We start from the raw sequence: 19622 nt of genomic DNA, 5'->3' as shown, positions 1-19622 counted from the left end.
GTGTCAGAAACTATCTAGAATAGGCTAGCAGGTGGCCTTCCTGAAGGTGGCCCATCATTTTGGCATGGTCTGTGATAGGTGAGCTTGAAGGAAAGATCCCCAAATCTCAGGATTGTGTCTTGCAGTTGATATGCCTTTCTTGTCATCATTAAATTAATATAATAATCCCTGGACATTAGCCTATCCTATTTATCAAATTTCATGCAGAAAAACATAAAGATGAACTTTCATGAATTCATGCTGTTAAAATGAATTAATGATTGTATAGAATTTCTTATTTTATTCAAATAATTTTAGGAAGAAAGGTTTTTTGTTTTGTTTTGTTTTGTTTTGCCTCAAGACAATGATTTTTATTCCTTTTGCTTACCATATTTGACAATATAAATATGCTCATTAAAAACCCACAATATTTAAATAAGAATTAAGTTCATAAATGTTTACAAAGTACAGCATAAGTACTTTCACTTATAATTTTTAAGTACCCCAACTATTCTAACATATTCAGACATTTAAAAATAGTCTTGAACTATTTCAATTTTAGACTGTAAAGCAGTAGCAATTTACTCAGTTCTCTGTTATACAAATTAATATAGCAATTTTCAAAACATTGAAAAGAAAATGGTTTGTGAAAGCTATACTACAGCAGAGGCAACTGTGCCCTCTCTTGCAGCAGACACAAAGGCACAAATCAATGACTAGTATTTACCAACAGGTAGTGGTATAGTTTGATATTCCAGTCAGGTTCCCATTATCCCACACCGCAGCTAATAGGAGGTCAAAAAAGGTAGGAGGACACAGGTTTCCACCTGACTCCCCGAGCAGGGGTATGCTCATTCCTTATGTCCACCAAGGAGCAGGCAAAGGCATGAGAGAGACTGTGTCCGCATATACCTTAATTTAACTATCTGGTTATAATCACCTTTTCATACAAAAATAGCTTGCTAAAAAAAATCAAAAGACAGCAACTTAAAAGTGAATAGTGAGGTCACCCTGCAGCTGTCCCAGTGTGTCTGAGCACTGTGTTCCTGAATTCAGTCTGCACTTCAAGGAGTGCTTTACTTTTAAGTAAACTGAGTTTACTTAACTACTTAGTTTTTCACACTAACTGCAGTAGTGAACTGATTAAGATTAGTGTTGTGAAATACTAGTTTTCAATTATTTGATCCCATATGAGTAAAAGAAAAACAATCAAGAATTTTTACGACAATGTTGAAATTTAAAATACTGGACATCTACTTTAACTTCTTATTATTCCATTTAATTCTCAGTTATTTTCTGTTTAAAAAGAAGGGGGAATGTCTTTAAGTTTTCCCCTTCACTAAAACAGAATAATTCATCAACAAATATACCAAAGTTCAAAAGTTAATATGGTTGTCTGTCACTTAGCTTAACTAAGTCTGTCACTGGAACTTAATTTTTAGGTTCCAGGTTACAACCACCTTTGAGCACTTGATACCAGTTTTAAAACAGCAGTTTTTAAAATGAAGGTAAGGTTGCTTTACCCTCACTGCCTGCTCTGCCCACTGGCTACTCTGTTAAGAGTCTACAAGAGCCATTTTTTGCTTGGCCATCCTCAAGTCTTTTGGAATGAATGTAAGAAGATTCTTCTCACGTTTAAAAAATATATAAAATATTTCTGTATTCAAAGTCAGTACAGGAATTCAATCTGGAATTCTATAGAACTACAGTCATGCTAGCATGAGTAAACCATGAAGTTACTTTTTAAAATAATAACAAAAAATACAAATTTTCTATAAAAATACAATATAGAAGATATAGCACATCTTCCCCAAAATAGAAATTTATAAAACATAAACTTTTTATTACATTCAAAATGTAGTATTATTTTCTATGTATTTAAAGACTTGAATTATGTGAGGTTTTAGCGACTGGTGTTCTCATCAGCAGATTTGCATCATTGTAATATTTTATCAGCACAATAATACCACACAGCTGTTCCCCTTATATCTGCTACCAGGAGGAAAAAGAATGGCTTCCTGCTGTGAACCATCTGGGAGAAGGAGCTGCCCAGGTGTACTACGTTGCCCTGGCCACCACGTTTGCTGCACTCCATGACCACACATGGTATCTGTGCAAGCTTCCATTCTCTCAGTGCCTGAGTGAGGTTTAAGATCTGCCCTCTCATCAGACCTCTGACTTTCAAAAACAGCTCTGTCATGTCCTTTGTCAGTCTTAAAAAGTTCATAAAGATCTTCACCTGTTTTGTAGGAAGCTCAAGTCCAAAATATAGGGCAGAATCATCAGGTTTCGAGTTTCTTCAGAAAAAGGAACATTTGCTTGAGGAATCCAAGCCCAGTGACATGGATATGCTCTCCATTCATCAGGATATTTGAAGGAAAATGCTAGCCCATTATCAATTGCAGCTATTTCAACAAGCAATTGTTTATCATCATTATTTCCCGTCTATGTTTCTGATTATGTAATCCAGAATCACTAATCTCACAAACCTTAACTGAAAATGTTTTCTTATGTTCTTTGACAGAGCTCTGCTTCAAACATCCTGAGCCCATATTCAGCCTCCTTGTAGTCTTTCACAAAAAGCTGAAAGGAACCAATCTTAGGAGGAAGTCCTATCCGAACAAACTGCCTACCTATTTTGGCACTTTCTCAAAGGTGCGACTCTAACCAAACAAGTGAAAGATCTGTATGACAAGAATTTTAGGTTTTTAAAGAAGGAAATTGAAGAAGACATCAGAAAATGGAAAAATCTTCTATGCTTGTGGATTGGCAGGATTAATATAGTAAAAATGGCCATCTTGCCAAAAGCAATCTACAGATTCAATGTAATCCCCATCAAAATCCCAACTCAGTTCTTCATAGAGTTAGAAAGAGCAATTCTCAAATTCATCTGGAATAACAAAAAACCTAGGATAGCTAAAACTATTCTTAACAGTAAAAGAACTTCCGAGGAAATCAGTATCCCTGACCTAAAGCAGTACCTACAGAGCAATAGTATTAAAAACTGCATGGTATTGGTACAGTGACAATCAAGTGAATCAGTGGAATACAATTGAAGATCCAGAATGAACCCACACACTTATGTATACTTGATCTTTGACAAAGGAACTAAAACAATCCAGTGGAAAAAAGATAGCATTTTCAACAAATGGTGCTGGTTGAACTGGAGGTGAGCATGCAGAAGAATGTGAATTGACCCATTCTTATCTCCTTGCACTATGCTCAACTCCAAGTGGATCAAGGACCTCCACATAAAACCAGACACACTGAAACTAGCAAAAAAGAAACTGGGGAAGACCCTTGAGGACATGGGTACAGGGGAAAAGTTCATGAATAGAACACCAATAGCTTATGCTCTAAGATCAAGAATTGACAAATGGGACCTCATAAAATTACAAAGTTTCATCATTATTTGCAGATGATATGATAGTCTACCTAAGTGACCCAAAAAAACTCCACTAGAGAACTACTACAGCTGATAAACAACTTCAGCAAAGTGGCTGGTTATAAAATCAACTCAAGCAAATCAGTAGCCTTTCTATACTCAAAGGATAAGCAGGCTGAGAAAGAAATTAGGGAACTGACACCCTTCACAATAGCCACAAACAGTATAAAGTACCTTGGCGTGACTCTTACCAAACATGTGAAAGATCTGTATGATGTATATTGTGGCAGTCATGCACATGGTTTGAGTTTGACATTGGTCAAGGACAATCCCTAGCTTCTGGCAGGAATCTGCCCTTAGGACATAATAGGGAAGTAGGTTAAAGCAGGAATATTTATCCTTGGGTGGAGTGCTAAGAGTGTACTTGACTATGGTCAAGGTTAACTTCTCCCAGATAGCCAGGATCCTGCTCCACCTAGGGTGGAGTGCTCTAAGTAAAGGTTAAGTTCATTGTTCCTCCAGGTCTAGGAATTCCTGAATTAAGCAGGTGACCCACCTAGCTGCTGGAGCAGTCGAGACGAGGACCTCCAAGAGAAGCTAGACAACTTCCACCAGAACTCAGCCCAGAGTCTGGGGGGAAGGGTTTGCCCAAACTGTTAAAAGGTCTGGTGCCATTAAAGTTTCTGGCTTTGATCAGTGAATATTGTCTTGGCCCTTTTTCTTTTCGCCCCTTCCCTATCCATCCCTCAGCTTCTGGTCCAGCAACCCACTTTGTAATAGCTGCAGGCAGCTAAGGAATCCAACAGAGTGGCGCCCAGACACAGGGATGGAGTCAAGAAGACTTCCTGAGGTGACCATGTCTTGGTGAAGCTTCGCGGAAAATGGAAAAAGGAAAAGATGGTATCCTGCATGGTGAGCTAAAGGATACAGACTAAGTGAGGCAGTATGGACCCAGTGCTGTACTCGCTTAGGGGGCAGACAGTGGAATATGGGGAAGGAATTTGGTAGGCATTTGTCCAAAGCTCGTAAGAGCTGATTCAGGTGAAACAGAAAAGGGTTTTAAATATAGGCATATGTCCACAGCCTCCAAGAGCTGTTTTAAGAGGAAAATGGATGCAATTGCTTAACAACAGGCACACTTCTCTTTCTGTGTATCTTTCTGTGTTTGTCCCGGTGCACCGACTGTTTGTCTATGTGTACGTTTTTGTCCTCTCTGTGTTTTTGTGTGAATGACTGTTTGTTTCATGTTAAAAAGAAAAATTGGTAAGGATTTCATCTGCTGGCAACCTCTTGAGCCAGCCGCAGTTTGTGTGGGGACTGATTTAAAGCCACGCAGTAGCACAGCTCACTCACTGAAGAGGCAAACATGGCTGGGAAAAAGCCCCTTTTAAAAGCCCAGAAGCCTCAAGTTTTGGGAAAACTTTGGTTTGGCTTGTGAAATTCGTGTATTTGCTTTGTACTTGTTTCTAATTGGTTTTAACGGTATAAGGGTTTACATATCTTTTTTTTTTTTTGAAGTTCTGAAGTTCTCTTTCTTTGTTGGGGTTTTGTGTGGTTTAGGTATGAGCATAATTGTTAGAACCGATTGGATAGTTGGATAGTGTGGTTTTATTTTATTTTATTTTATTTTTTGGGGGGTTTACATATCTTGACTAAAGAGTTATAAATTAATTGGTTATTATTTAAAAAGTATAGTGATATTAAGAAAAGGTTAGTTTAAAACTGGTGGTTCAGTGTTGGAGCCGTCTTAACTAGCTACACGTGGACCAACGCAACTCATGCCTTGTTCTTGTTTATAATTGGTCTTAAAGGTATATTTTGCATGTCTTGACTACATAGAGTATTGGCTTATAAGTCATTGGACATGATTTAAAAGGTATAATGTTATTAACAAAGAGTTAGGTTAAAGCTGGTGGTTTAGGGTAGTCGCCATTTTTTAAACAACACGTGGCATGATGAAACCCAGGAAATAGAGGCCATTAAGATGCTTCTAAATTGGCATGGTGTTTTGTGTGAATATTGGCCTGGAGATTGGACTTATAAAGATTAAGATTTAAAATAATATCTCTTTAATAAGTTACAATGGCAGACAAACCTTGTGCTGTAAACATGTGTTTGCCATTGATTTTAAAGAAAGTAGATTGTTTAAAATTGGGATTTGCTTCCAAAATTGCAGTTGTGCTCTAATATTGCAAGAAAAAATTGAGTTACAATTAAAAACGCCAGTGTGTCATTGGCTGCAGTTTTCAGTTTGCAGGCTCATGCTTCTTAACATATCTTGTAATTAAGATAATTTTGAGAGTGATACAGCTGTGGCTTTTATAGGCCCATTGCCACTTTTCCACAAGTTTATAGGCTACAATGGTAGGAGCGAAATTTAACCCTCCAAGATTAAAAAGGAGATCTCAGTAGAAATGTATTTGATATCAAGCAGGTTCCTTTGGCCATGTAATTACAGGTTTCTTTTGTTTAATCCTCAAAATGTCCTTGCAGGACAGGTAGGTTTGTGTCTGGTCTTAGATAAAAGACTTAGATTAGAAGATATTTACATTTGAGGCATCTCATACAATGTCCTTGCCAAGGACTCAAGGTGGATCCTAGGGCAGATAAAAAAAATTTACATTTGAGTTCATGCAAAGCTTAGAGCTGCCTCAGGGGAAGCTAGTGAGGAAGCTTTGAGAAATTATTTCTGCCTTAAAGGCCCCACCTAGGGAGTGTTTGGCTTAAAAAAATTCTTATCCAGGTGTGGGTTAAAATGCAGTTCAAATCTATGAAAGGTCAAGGAGGCTATAAAGGCATTAACCTTTGGCCTGTCTACTCCATACAAAATTATTGTGGATTTAAAGGGTTGTTTTTTGCTTTACATTCTGATAATTATAAAAGCATTAGTTTCTAAGTTTAAAGAAACAACAAAGCAATTTCATTCAAAGGTTTTTGCCTCAAGGGATGGCTAATAATAGCCTTACCTCATGTGAGAAAAAAATGTTTTGTCTCTGTTTCAATACAAGAAGCTAGGATCTTAAATTTTTCAATGTATAATGTTCATGGAATGTTTGTTACAGGCCTTTGCTCCTAACTATGGACTTTTAGAATTTTTAGGTAAATGGTTTTCAAAGGTTGTTAGGATATATTAATTGGCTTTATCTTATATTAACCTTATATTTAAGCTTGCCACAGGAGGTCTTAAACCTCTGTTTTTAAGGTAGAAAACATTTGTTCCTTGCTTCAAGCAGCAATCAAATTAATTATTATTAATGGTTGATCTATTACATTTTTAGGCAAAATTAATAATTGTTATCCAAAAGATAATTTGCACTATCAGATCACATGTTTATTCCTTTAAATTTCTCCCTGCTTCGGCACAGATACCTGATTTGGGTGCTATAGCAGCTATTTTTGAGATGTTAAAAATTAAGCTTTTAATAATAGTATATATATATAGCTCATGGTTTATAATTGCTGAAAATTGTTTCCTTTTTAATACTGCTAATTCCTAATTTTTACAGTTTATGCAAATGTAATTCAAATTTCAAAGAACAAAGGATATGTTCTCTAAATGACTGTCCTTTAGGTATTTGAAAGCTAACCCAAAGGCTAGAGAGACAGATACAATATACTTATAGAATTAATCTTTTAAAAAGGTGCGTGGATAAGACTCTTTAAAGCAAGGCACATAAAATTTGTATCCAGACAGGCTATATAGAAACAATCGGATGTACAAGCATATTATTTATATCATCAAAAGGGTAATGGCTTAAAAATAATTTTGTATTTTGTGCACATCAAATTATAAAGATTTGTTCTTGATGTCCTCAATTTCTACCTCTAGCACATAATGGTGTTTATCCTAGAGGACTTAATTATTACCGATAAATGATACTCATATTTCTAATTTAGAAGATTAAATATGTGTATGTGACTAATGATTAAATTTTAGGCTTTCTAGTTGCAACTGCTCTAACAGAAAAAGCAACTAAAAATGCTACATTTATTTTCTATATTTTCATAGTTATTGCCTATGTTATGGTATATACTTTCTGTTCCAACTGAAATTAATAAAACAATATCTTCTTGGAAGAGAGAAGAGAGGGGAAATTGTGTTCCCGTGCATATCATTTAAATTATGCTTCCATATTTTTAAGAAAATTTTAAAATTTGGATGCCAAGGAACTCCTTGCTGAGTGTATATGACATCCTGTAATTAGGCATATTGATGTCTAGGTCAAATGAAGGAATTCACTTATTGATATATGCCATGATCCTGATATAATATTGGGGAAGAAGGCATGTCCCCTATTATGTTTTTTCCACAGAAAGTTGCAGAAGCATGCTAGCTACCAGAGTGATTGGTGTGGCATGCTGAAGATTTTCTGACTGTGTGCTTGCTGAATGCCCAGACCATGGTAACATAAGAGCTATATTGGGTATATACTCTTTACTTACTTTAATTGTCAAATGTCCCAGGTTAGATAAATTGCATTGCTTCAAGCTTTTAGACTTTCTGGGACAGAACATGGAGAATGTTAAGCTAATTTAGGAAAAATTAATCTAAAGAGGAGTTATAATGACTCTTCTCCTTATTGTGATCAGCTGACTCAACCATAGACTGGTCTAGAAATAAATCCAATATTGAAGATTCCAATTTTGAAAATGGCTAACTATCTTCAGCCAGCTGTGTTAATTTAAAATATAGTCTCCACTTTTCCTGAAAAGTAACAGCTTATCTCTTGATATACAAGGCTACCTCTCCCACCCCAGAGGCCATGGTTTGTGTCTTTTGAGTTGTTAATTTGTAACTGAATTGGATACTTCAGGGACAAGTTAATCCCGTTCCACCTTTAACTCGACCTTGTTTGTTGAGCAGACTGGCTGTCTCCACCTAGGCTCACCTGGATGGAGGGATTGCATGTCTGTTAAAGACACTTGCAGACCCCCCTGGCTTCAAAACTTACACAAGTGGATCTCTAAAAAGGGAGCCACATAGAACTCAGATCTATGTGTGTTTGTTTATGAACAAACATGGGTACCAGTGAGACGTGCGAGGCAAGGCACCACATGGGGAGGTAAATTTCTGCTTCTGAGTCCCCAGGAAGTACACCTAACTGCATAGGGGTTAATGTAGAGAGGCTGTCCTTAAAATAATGAGGGAGCCTATTACCCCTCCTCTGAAAAAGACATTATACAATATTTAAGAGGAATTATGGTCAATGCTTCCCCTCCTGGTTAAGGACCACCTTCTTATGAAGGATATTTATCCACTTGTTTTCTACCTCCTCATTTTCAAATTAATATAAAAGGGAGGAAATGTACAGAGCCATATTGGGGCAGTCATGCACTTGGTCGGAGTTTGACATTGGTCAGGGACAATCCCTGGCTTCTGGCAGGAATCTGCTGTTAGGACATAATAGGGAAGTAGGTTAAAGCAGGAATATTTATCCTTGGGTGGAGTGCTAAGAGTGTACTTGACTATGGTCAAGGTTAACTTCTCCCAGATAGCCAAGATCCTGCTCCACCTAGGGTGGAGTGCTCTAAGTAAAGGTTAAGTTCATTGTTCCTCCAGGTCTAGGAATTCCTGAATTAAGCAGGTGACCCACCCAGCTGCCGGAGCAGTCGAGACGAGGACCTCCAAGAGAAGCTAGACAACTTCCACCGGAACTCAGCCTGGAGTCTGGGGGAAAGGGTTTGCCCAAACTGTTAAAAGGTCTGGCGCCATTAAAGTTTCCGGCTTTGATCAGTGAATATTGTCTTGGCCCTTCTTCTTTTCCCCCTTCCCTATCCATCCCTCAGCTTCTGTTCCAGAACCCACTTTGTAATAGCTGCAGGCAGCTATGGAATCCAACAAAAAGCAATAATATATAATCTTGTACAGAGTGCTGGGGACATGTCACAGTGAATTAGGTGCTTGTTGAACTTATAAAGTATGAATATCTGAATTGGGAGTCCCTGCTTTCGTGTAAAAAGCTAGCTTGGCTGTATATGCCTGTAATAGCAGAACTTGAAGCAGAGACAAAATTATCGGGGGCAGGGTGGGGGGAGTGGTCTTATGGCCCAACAAGTCTAGCTAACTGGTACGTTCCAGACTCAGCAAGCAACCCTGTCTCATGCAATAGAGTGGAGAGTGACTGAGAAGTGTGTGTGTGTAATATATATATATAGTACATGCATGCATACATACATACATACATACATACATACATATATACATACATAAACAACTAAACCCTGCAGAATCAAGCCTTGTGGAGAAAATGTTCCAGGATTAAAATCAATCTGTGTTTCTTTGACACAGAAGAACTTGGTTGTAGATTAGCAATTAATTCTTGAGGTTGGAAATTCTTATTAGTTTTTACTTGCCCCTAGAAACATTGCATGTGTGGCTGCTCTGTCACATCTGTCAGAGGCAGCAGAGGAGAGGTGATTCTTTATTCAGTTTCCTCACTTATGAATATCTGAATAATTAGTAGCCTAACATTGCCTGAAAATGATCCTGAGCTGACCACTAGTAAGGCACGACATAGGTCCTGTTGTTTCCCAAAACTCGGAGCAAACCTGAGACTAGAAAAGCCTCACCTGAAACTGAGGGTCCTGAGTGGGAGTGAGCCTGAGACAGATGACCCTTGCCTGGGGGCACTCTGGTGGGCCAGTAAAGGAGCGAGCCTGAGATGAGCCCCAGTTCTGCACTGCACAGGTCTGGGAATGGGTAGACCAGGTCCAAGATGACCCGGCCTGGCACCATAATTCAGGAGCAGGATATAGCACTCCTGGCCACTGCTGAGACAACACCAGACACTCAGACCTCTAGTGTCTCTCAGAGGAGTAAGTGGTGGAGAAATGGAAGAGAAACAGAAATATGTGGGCATAATGAAGAGAGTCACAACTGGAGACTTGAAAATGGTGAGGAATGACCTGATATGAGGAGCCAGTGATGCCACCTGGGACAATGGTGTGGTCCTAGTCCAGTGCTTCCACTGAGGAACACCCCTGCATCTGTGGCCCTGAAATAGTAGGGGTCTGTTACCACCAAAGGCCAGAAGGACATCCCTGATCTGTGCTGTCATCTGATGTTTGAGGACTTTGCAGAACTGGCCTAGCCCCTCACCTGGGCATTCTAGAAGAGCTGGTCTGGGGATCAGAAGAGCAGAACTAACCCCTAGCTGGATATAGTACTTGAGTGGCTCTGCACATTGCTAAAGTTGTAGAGAAGCATGGGAAAGCTGGTCCTCCCACTTGTCTCTCATGCAGTGGCAGGGATGAGGGAGAGATACACTCCATCCCCCCTCACCCCTCCTCCCCTGAAGCATGCAGAAGACTGCCCTATGTCCATAAGAGCAGATCTTGCCCTGTCCCTCATCAGCTGCAGCATTTGGGAGAGCTGGCCCTGCACCTCACCTGTACAGCACAATAGAGCTGGCCCTTAATGTGGGGGTTATAGATGAGCTGGTCCCCAGGGTATGAGTGTGGGAGAGTCAGCCCTTCTCCTCTCCCTAGTTCCTTGGCATCTATGGCCCTGAGGCCATTAGAGTGGTAGAACTGACCATGGTCCTCACTGGCTGCAAAACTCCAGCTGGCTACAACAGCCAGCTCAGATACCTCTCAAGCCCAGATCCAGAGCTTTGAGTTGCCCCACCTCAATTACCCCATCAATGAACTTCTGGAGTGTATGAAGGGGCTAGTCCTACAGTTCCAAAACTACAGGATCGCTATGACATAAGGCAACAACAGGAAAAAAAAAACATGAGTGGCAGAAATCAAAGGACTCATACCAGACCACCAAGTCATTGCAATTAATATTTGCAAGAAAAGATGCATGGACCAAAAGGTATACTGTAGGACACACTGACATAGTATAGCTTCCACAAGGAGATTTTTTAATCTGTTGGGGAGAGGTTGCAAGTGTGGAGGGTGGGTCTGAGGACAGGGAGATGAGTGGGATTAAGTTGCATGATGTGAAATTCACAAAGAACCAATACAAAGTTTTGAAAATGTGTTAATCATCCCTGAGGGTAAAATTTAAAATCAGATGAAACCAAGGAATTGAGAATAATCTATATGTTATGCCCAGAAAATGTATAGAATCACCTTGGAAAGAAGACCTAAACCAAAAATTAAATGAACCTCACGAACTTAAATTTTAGTTACATTTTATTTAGTAAAAGATGCCAAAATAATGTGATGTCAACAACTGAGCATTATGAAACATTTGCTGGTTACATTGACATTTGAACAAAATTTTTAAGTTGTGTTTTAACATATAAGCAATATTAAAAGCATGATTGCTAGTAATTCTCCATTCTTGCTTTTAAGTCTTTCAAATACTTTGTTAAAAAATCATATGCCAGAATTTTGTACATTGCTTTTGCTTATAGTTCTTCTTGAATTTGATAACCTTTTAACACACAAATGTGATCAATGCAAATGTTAATTTTCTAGATAAATTTTAGTGCTATTTTTTTCTAAAATATAGTTCAGTATCATCTTGACATGTGAGAACTATAAACAAAATTCTGTAGCTTTTGACCATAGTTTTACTTAGTTGTTCTGAAATCCGGTATAATTTCAAACTTGAAGTAATATAGACATATTGTTGCTTATATTTTTCTTATTAGATTTTTAAAATGCAGTTAGGGTTATTTATAAAAACACTGCATAAATGATTTTCTTCAGTAAACTTGCATGTCATTAAGATGCAGTGATGTTGATGTTTCAAGATGTGACAGGAACAAACTAAATTTTATGCACTTTTTCTATGTATTTGCAATGTATTATATTAACTTTTCAATACATTAACAAAAATACATTCCCATTAGTAGGTTTACATGCTGTTTTCACACTATATCTTGAGCAAAGTACATGCTGTTCTATTTATGGTAATCATTTGGAGTTTCAAATATAAACAGCTCCGTGCATGTATTTACTACACAATATTATAGCAATTGTAGAAACTTCAGTAGAAAAAAATCAGCAGAATATTCAAACTGTGTTAGGTATACCATGAAGGAACTAGTGATAAAGAAAAAAAAAATATTTAAAGGAAAAACAATCAATGTTGTGGCTGGACTCCTAAATGTCTTTCGAAGTTCATATTGGTCTCAGATTCCATGGCAGGCAGTTAAAATATTTGAACAGGGTAGTTCAAGAACAGCTCCAAGTTAGGTGGTAGAAATTTTATAGCAGGCTAGTTCAAGGGTGAAAATCCATGCAATCGCACTCCTGAAGTTTGTGTGAAGACTAGGTCGTCTCTGTTCCCTGGCCCCATGAGTTGAAAGAATCTCCCTCTGCCAAAGTTCTTTATCGTGTTCTGTCTTGCCAAAGTCCCAAAGCAGTGCAGTCAAACAACCTTAGTGAAATGTCTAAAACAAGGAAACAAAGTCCTCTTCCTTACCAGTCTATTATTGTAGGCATTTTGCAGAATGCCAGGAGGTAGACAACAAACAGATGTGACACGCCTCCAACATGGTAACAATGAATTCCTGAATTTTGCTGAAGAGATCCAACATTATAAAGTCCACTTTGCATTGAGGAGAATGTATATCAAGAATAAGGAAGGTAAAGCTTGGAGTCTAAGTGTGTAAAACAACTTTCTAGTTGCACTATCAACTGATAAACCACAGAAATGTTTAGTATCTGAGTTGCTTGAAGCAGGAAATTGTCTTTTCAGTCTTGCTGTTTACAATAATATCCCAAACTAATACTTAATCAATGAATATGAAATAAAAATTAAGCCACTTAATGGTATTAATTACAGATTTTTTTCTCGCTGTTAAATCCAGATGGTTTCCTATAAACAAGTGAAGATAGCTCAAATATAGAAGCTTAATACAATGTATTCAATAAAAAGTGTTGGCTTCAATAACCACCGGTCTCCAAAAATACACCCAGGAAAAGTTAGATTATCACAACTTGTTGTAAGTGTCCATAGGTAGATCTAAGTGAGGACAGGGCGTTGGTATTTCATGACATAACCTTTTCATATCCTCTACCAAAAATTTTAGTTGGTAAGATGAAATGATATCAAGAACAATAGTTATGAGACACATAGGTACTCTCAAAGTCCTCCATCATGTAAATTATTCTCTATTGAAATCCTTTATATACCTATACTTCTTAACTCTATTTTCCTATAACATAAGAACCTTATATATTCTGTCTATGGGATTAGGAGAAAAATTAACAATTAAAAGGAACATATCAACTTGAAACTCTGTTGGACTGTGTGAATTAATCAGAGTAAGTGATCCAATTCATGTCGCACCTTTCTGCCTCCTGTAGCATTAATTTCAATTGTGTCTGCACATCGGCAAGCTTCTGCCTATCCAAACTGCCTTGAAAATGCCACCTCCCATAGCAATGCACAGGAATTGGATAAATCACGTATTTAAGCTCCTTCAATGGTGTTAAGAGCTCAAGAATTCTCATGAGCATAGGCATGGTAATTGGATTTGAAGAAAAGCTAAGCACTCGGAGTTGAGAGCATCGGGTTAGGGCTGGGATAAGAACAGATATTGTAGAATCTGTTAAAAGGCAATGATTAATTGCCAGATGCTGCAAGGTGCCAGAAACATTCTGCAGGAGATAATAAAATGGCTCACAATCTTCCCAATACATTGGATTGTTGCTGATATTCAGTAGCTTTAAATGGTTAGCTTGAGGGCACTCAGAGAGAAACTTGAAGTCACTGTAAGAAAGTCCACAGAATGGCAGATACAAGAAATCCAAACCAGCAGGTAGGACTCTGTAGGGAGGAAACATAAAAGTTTTTCTGAAAAATGAAGGCTAGGTGAGGGGAACCATATCCATGAATCTATGACAGACTATTTTGCACATATAATGTTTTAGTAACTAATTATGTGAGCTTTCACCCACTTAATAGACTTGTGATTCTGTAAAAGACAATTTACCACTCTCACATATTTCAACCTTGACAATGTATACAATATGTTGTTATAGAGTCATGTGCAAACTTAGTGAAAATATTATCTACTTAGTGATTACAACACAATTGAATGTGGAACTAGTTCACCTGCATGGAAGAGATAGGACAGAAGGAGCAACCAACTGGAAGCTCCCTTGGCCAGTCCATAAATGGCAGCCTCCAAATTCATGGCCTGAACCTTGGAGATAGCAGATTTGGAAAATTATCTGATATCAGACTATGGTTATTCAGCTGTAAGTATGTGCACCTGTGCCGCTGAGAAGTAAAGTCTTTCTCTTAGTTCCTCCTCTCTTGACTGCTAGAGAAGGACTGCATTCATCTTTTCCCCTTTATATTTCCGGACTGAGCACAGTGCATGCCAATGCTTAGCTGACTAAGGTTTTGGAAACCCTGTTTTTCTCTTCAATTATAGAAATGTAGCCTTCCCTGGTTGCTTTTAAATTCACAGTACTGCCCATGCTGAGGGAGGAGACAGGGTTATGCAAAGCTTAAGCATATCTAAGAATTCTTTTTCTCATCATAAAAACAGGCTATTAATTGAAACCCAGTATCTAACCCAACCAAGCCCTTACCTCAGGACATTTTCAAGATGATCTGTGAGGCAGAATGAAGACAAATTGAGCTCTTTTAGGTGATCCATACGCCTCAGTTGGGTGATAAAACTTCTAAAGGTTCTCCCATTCAAAGATCTACATGTGATTTTAGACAAGCTAAGTCTGTCCAGTTGTATCACATGAGATAGAAGGGTGGTGACTTCACTAAGAGAAGCCTGATCAACTGCCAGGTGATCAACACATTTCAGATCCAGATGGCTTAATGCATGTCTGCATTCACACAAATTATTAATTTGCAAATCTCTGCAGCACAGGTGCAGAGAGCCTAGGCTCTGCTCTACTTTATTCAGAAGCAAAGCAAAAAAATCACTTTCCCTCAAGGTACCATCAAGGGAAAGGTCCACTAGTAATTCCATAGCCAGCTTGGAGGGCTGAGCCTCAGAGTTTGAACTTGAAAGACTCTCCTGGTCTTCAGTTTTTAAGATAGAGTGCTCAGAGTAAGTACAAGAATGAAAACAAATTGTTGACTTAGTAGTGATCTCAGGACATACGGTCTTGCAGCCAGCATCCTGCCTTAAATCTAGGATCCTCAGTTTAGGGCTCCTGTGGGTTGAAAAATAAAAACAAACAAACAAAAAGAAACAGAAAACAAACCACAAACAAACAAAAAACAGAGTGTCTGAGTGGTAGCAAATGTCAATATAACCAAGCAGGAGTAATAGTAACAATGTAGTGACAAAATAATGTTTTTTGTTGTCATTTCATATACTAGGTACCAGCAAAACTTTCCTATGCAAGTACTACATATTCTTTACTATTTTCTAGAACAACTAATGCTCACAAATCTTGCTCACCTGTTTCATTAAAATGTTTCCATTATGTATATCTATCAGTAGTAGCCTCACTCACCTCTACTACAAAATTAAAACCCTCTTTAAGACATCAGGGATTTTAAGATAACTTCACCTAACAGACCAACCACCTCAGATCCATTTTCAGTAATCACCATTACTAACTGAGGAAGACAGAACAGCATAACTAACTGGTGTTCACTTGCCACAGGCTCTAGTATAATGTTTTGCTATCTTACCATGTATGAATTCTACACTGAAAAGTATAGCTTTTCATTCTCACTGAAAAGCTGAGTTCTTGGCAGTAACATCTGAAGATTGCTTTCAGTTCACTGTGTTTCTTGTATACTTAAATGTTCTCATGTGGAGACAGAAAAGGAGCGAAACCTTTACCATTGCTGTCAATGTCTTTGAATGCCCATCCATTGAGGCAGCAGTGAATAGAACAAAAATTACCTTGGGATTTCCTAAATTTCATGGATTACTGTGGGCTCAGAAAAATCAAAACACTTCATTCTTAGTCTACACTTCTTTTTTTAATTTTTTATTTCTATTTCATGTGCATTGGAGTTTTTCCTGTATGGGGGGTATTAGATCCTGTGGAACTGAAGTTACAGTTTTGAGCTACATTATGGGTCCTGGGAATTCAACTCTGGTCCTCTGGAATAATAGCTCAACTACTTAACTGTTAAATTATCCCTGTAGCCCTTAGTATTCACTTATTATACTGACTTACTGCCAATAACTCTTTCTCATGAAAAGTAAACAGCACTAATTATTTTTTCATTATTCTCTGCAAATCCTCAGCAATCTTAATATTCATAATGTTCTTTAATGTAAATAATACCATAATGAAAACCTACCAATAGTGCCCTCAATCAAATTCCCTATCCAACACTGTAAGACAGTTATTTTAAGGTGACCTCATGTGCTGGACTAACAGTCCTGTATTCCTTTTCACTATTTGAGAGAATAGCAGATACCTCCTATGTCTTACTATCTCTCTATTATACCAGGTCTTACCTAGCAGCTGAGTTCGAGACAGGGAGGAACTGAAGACTTTCAACCATGGCTTTCAGGAGTTCACGCTGGGGTTCCTGCACACTTAATACCCCAATGTGGAGACAGGTAAAGGGCCAAACCTTTACCATTGCTGTCAGTGTATTCTTGTGCCTACCCGCGAAGGCAGCAGTGAACAATGGAATAAAAAGCTCCCTTGGGATCTCCTCTAGAGCTTGAATTGCTGCATGCTCATTACGTAGTAGACACCGTATAGCAAGATCCAACAGTGTGGGTGGGTCCTTGGTATCCATCTTAATGAACCTACAATTTTAGTGAGAAACATTTAGAAAACTTCACAGATATCCACAGTATCTTCTTTGCAGTCATTGGTAGTAGCATAGATAACTATTTGTAGAATATATAGGTAATAAAATAACCACTTCTAGAGATTTCTACTTGTAGGGCATAGGAATTGGTTTATGAGTATATTAAAGTCTGTATACGAACACACATACCACCAACTTTTACATATATATGTGTATGTGACAAGATGCCAATAGAAATGATCACTAGGCTATCAGATGACAATTTTTTTCACTTTGTTAACTGACTCCTGATAGTTCATTTCAAACGTATACAAGCTATCACAAAAGATTGGGCAAATCCAGACAAAAGTGATACCATCATTACCTTGCAAATAGAAAATACTAAAACATCAAATTAACTGTGATTCTGATAAAGCAAAAAGAAACACAGAATAAAAGTATTCATCCCTTTTCCCTTTAATACAAAAACAAAGAATTTACTGTAAAGAGTTGCTCTGAGACCTCCACAGAGCACCCTAACATGTAAACACACAAACAATATTTAAAATAAATCATTATCATCCAAACAAATAAAACTGAAGTGGTCAGGTTAAGAAAAGACCATAAAGTTTCAATAGCTTCCTCTCTCACACAGAGGTCTCTTGCTGGGTAGGATAAGGACACACTAAGATCAAACCCCCAACAAAAATCTCAGTGTCCTTTCCCTCCCAACACAACTGTTAAACTTTGCAGACTGGAGAGTCTCTGGAGACAGGGAGAACTTGCCACCCCTTCAGATATAAAACCTATGTATACATAGTAGACATTAATGGGATACATACACATAAACACATGGAGAGACACAGGGAGAGAGAGAAGGGAAGGGAGAAGGGAATAGGGGATGGGGAAGGAAAAGGGGGAAGGGGAAGGGGAGGGGGGAGGGAAAGGGGGACAGAGAGAAATATGGGGAGGGGGGAGGGGAGGGAGAGTGGAAGGGGGAGGGGGAGAAGAAGGGGGAAGGGAGGGGGGTGAAGGGGAAAGGGAGGGGAGGGAAAGTGAGAGGGGAGGGGGTAGAAAAGGGGACAGTGAAGGGGAGGACAGGGGGTGGGGGAGGGGGAAGTAAGGGGAAGGGAGAGGGGATGGAGGGGAGGGGAAGAAAGGGGGAGGGAAGGGGGTGGAAAGGAAGGGGGAGGGGAGGGAGGGGGGTAGGGAGGGGAGGGGGAGGGGAGAGGATGAGGGGAGGAAGGGGAGGGAGAAGGGAGAAGAGAGGGGGGAGGGAAGGAAAGGGGGGAGGGGGAAGGGAGGGGAAGGGGGAGGGGGAAGGGAAGGGGGAGGGGAGAGGAGGGAGGGGGAGGAGAGGGAGGGGAGGGAGGAGGGGGAGAGGATGGGGTGGGAAGGTAGAGAGGGGAGGGGAAGGGGGAGAGGAGAGGAGGGGAGGGGGGAAGGGAGAAGAGGGAAGGGGAAGGGGGTAGGGGAAGGGGAGGGGTAAGTTAGGGGAGTGAGGGAGGAGAGGGAGGGAGGGGAGGGAAGGGGAGGGGGAAAGAGGAGGGAATAGGAGGGGAGGGGGGAAGATGAGGGGAAGAGGGGAGGGGAAGGGGGAGAGGAGGGGTAGAGGAGGGAAGGGGGAGGAGGAAGGGGGAGGGAGGGGAACAGGGAAGGGAAGGGAGGGGGAGGGGTGGGGAGGAGAAGGGGAGGGAGGGGGAGGGGAGGGAGGGAATGGAGGGGGTGGGGAGTGAAGGGAGGGGGAGTGGGGGAAGGGGAGGGGAAGTGGGGAGGGGAGGAAGCAGGGACAGAAGGGGGAGGGGGAGGGGAAGGGGATGGTACAGAAGGGGAGGGAAGGGGGAAGGGATGGGAGGAGGAGGGGAGGGGGAGGGGAGGAGGAAGGGAGGGAAGGGGAGGGGAGAAGGGACAGAAGAGGAGGGGGAGGGGGAAGGGGGAGGGGAGGGGGAGTGGAGGGAGAGGGGGAGTGGAGGGGAGAGGAGGGGGAGGGGAAGGGGGAGGGGTAGGAAAAGGAGAGCAGAGGGAGGGGGAAGGGAGGGGTAGGGGGAAGGGAAAGGGGGTAGGGGAGAGGTAGGATAGAGGAGAGGGAAGGGGAGGGGTAAAGGGAGGGGAGGGGTGAGGGTAGGGAGAAGGGAGGGGTACAGCAGGGGAAGGTGGGGGGAGGGGAGGTAGGGGGACAGAAGGTGGAGGAGAGGGGGAGGGGAGTGATGAGGGGAGGGGAGGGGGAAGGGGAGGGGGGGGAGTGATGAGGTAAGGATGAGGGTAGAGGGGTGGGGGAGGGGGAGGGGGAGGGAGAGTGGTAGGGAGAAGGGAGGGGGTACAGAAGGGGAGGGGAGGGGGAGGGGGAGGAGGGGGGTAGGGAGAAGGGAGGGGGGTACAGAAGGGGAGGGGAGGGGGAGGGGAAGGGGAGGGGAAGGGGAGGAAAGGGGAGAGATGGGGGAGGGGAAGTAGGGAGGGGGAGAGGGAGGGGGAAGGGGGAACGGAGTGATGAGGGGAGGGGAGGGGGAAGGGGAGGGGGAATGATGAGGGTAAGGGGAGGGGAGAGGGGTGGGGGAGGGGAGGGGGAAGGGAGAGGGGGAATGATGAGGTAAGGGGAGGGGAGAGGGGTGGGGG

General features: G+C 40.6%; 1 protein-coding gene and 1 pseudogene across 1 annotated transcript; one reads left to right on the top strand and one right to left on the bottom strand.

The window, feature by feature from the left end:
- Positions 1-9713: 9713 nt before the first annotated feature.
- LOC127675942 (uncharacterized) lies at positions 9714-9837 on the top strand (annotated as a pseudogene).
- A 3745-nt stretch (positions 9838-13582) lies between these two features.
- LOC127675655 (melanoma antigen preferentially expressed in tumors-like) lies at positions 13583-17015 on the bottom strand. The gene is made up of 3 exons (XM_052171713.1): positions 16726-17015; positions 14870-15454; positions 13583-14096 (listed from the first exon to the last, which is right to left on the bottom strand). Exons 1-3 carry the CDS (start codon positions 17013-17015, stop codon positions 13583-13585), a joined length of 1389 nt encoding a protein of 462 aa, XP_052027673.1.
- Positions 17016-19622: the final 2607 nt, after the last annotated feature.

This window comes from Apodemus sylvaticus, chromosome X (genome assembly GCF_947179515.1).
Source record: "Apodemus sylvaticus chromosome X, mApoSyl1.1, whole genome shotgun sequence".
Classification (NCBI taxonomy): Eukaryota; Metazoa; Chordata; class Mammalia; order Rodentia; family Muridae; genus Apodemus; species Apodemus sylvaticus.
The sequence above is the reverse complement of the archived record's forward strand: the minus strand, read 5'-3'. Positions and strand labels throughout refer to the sequence as shown.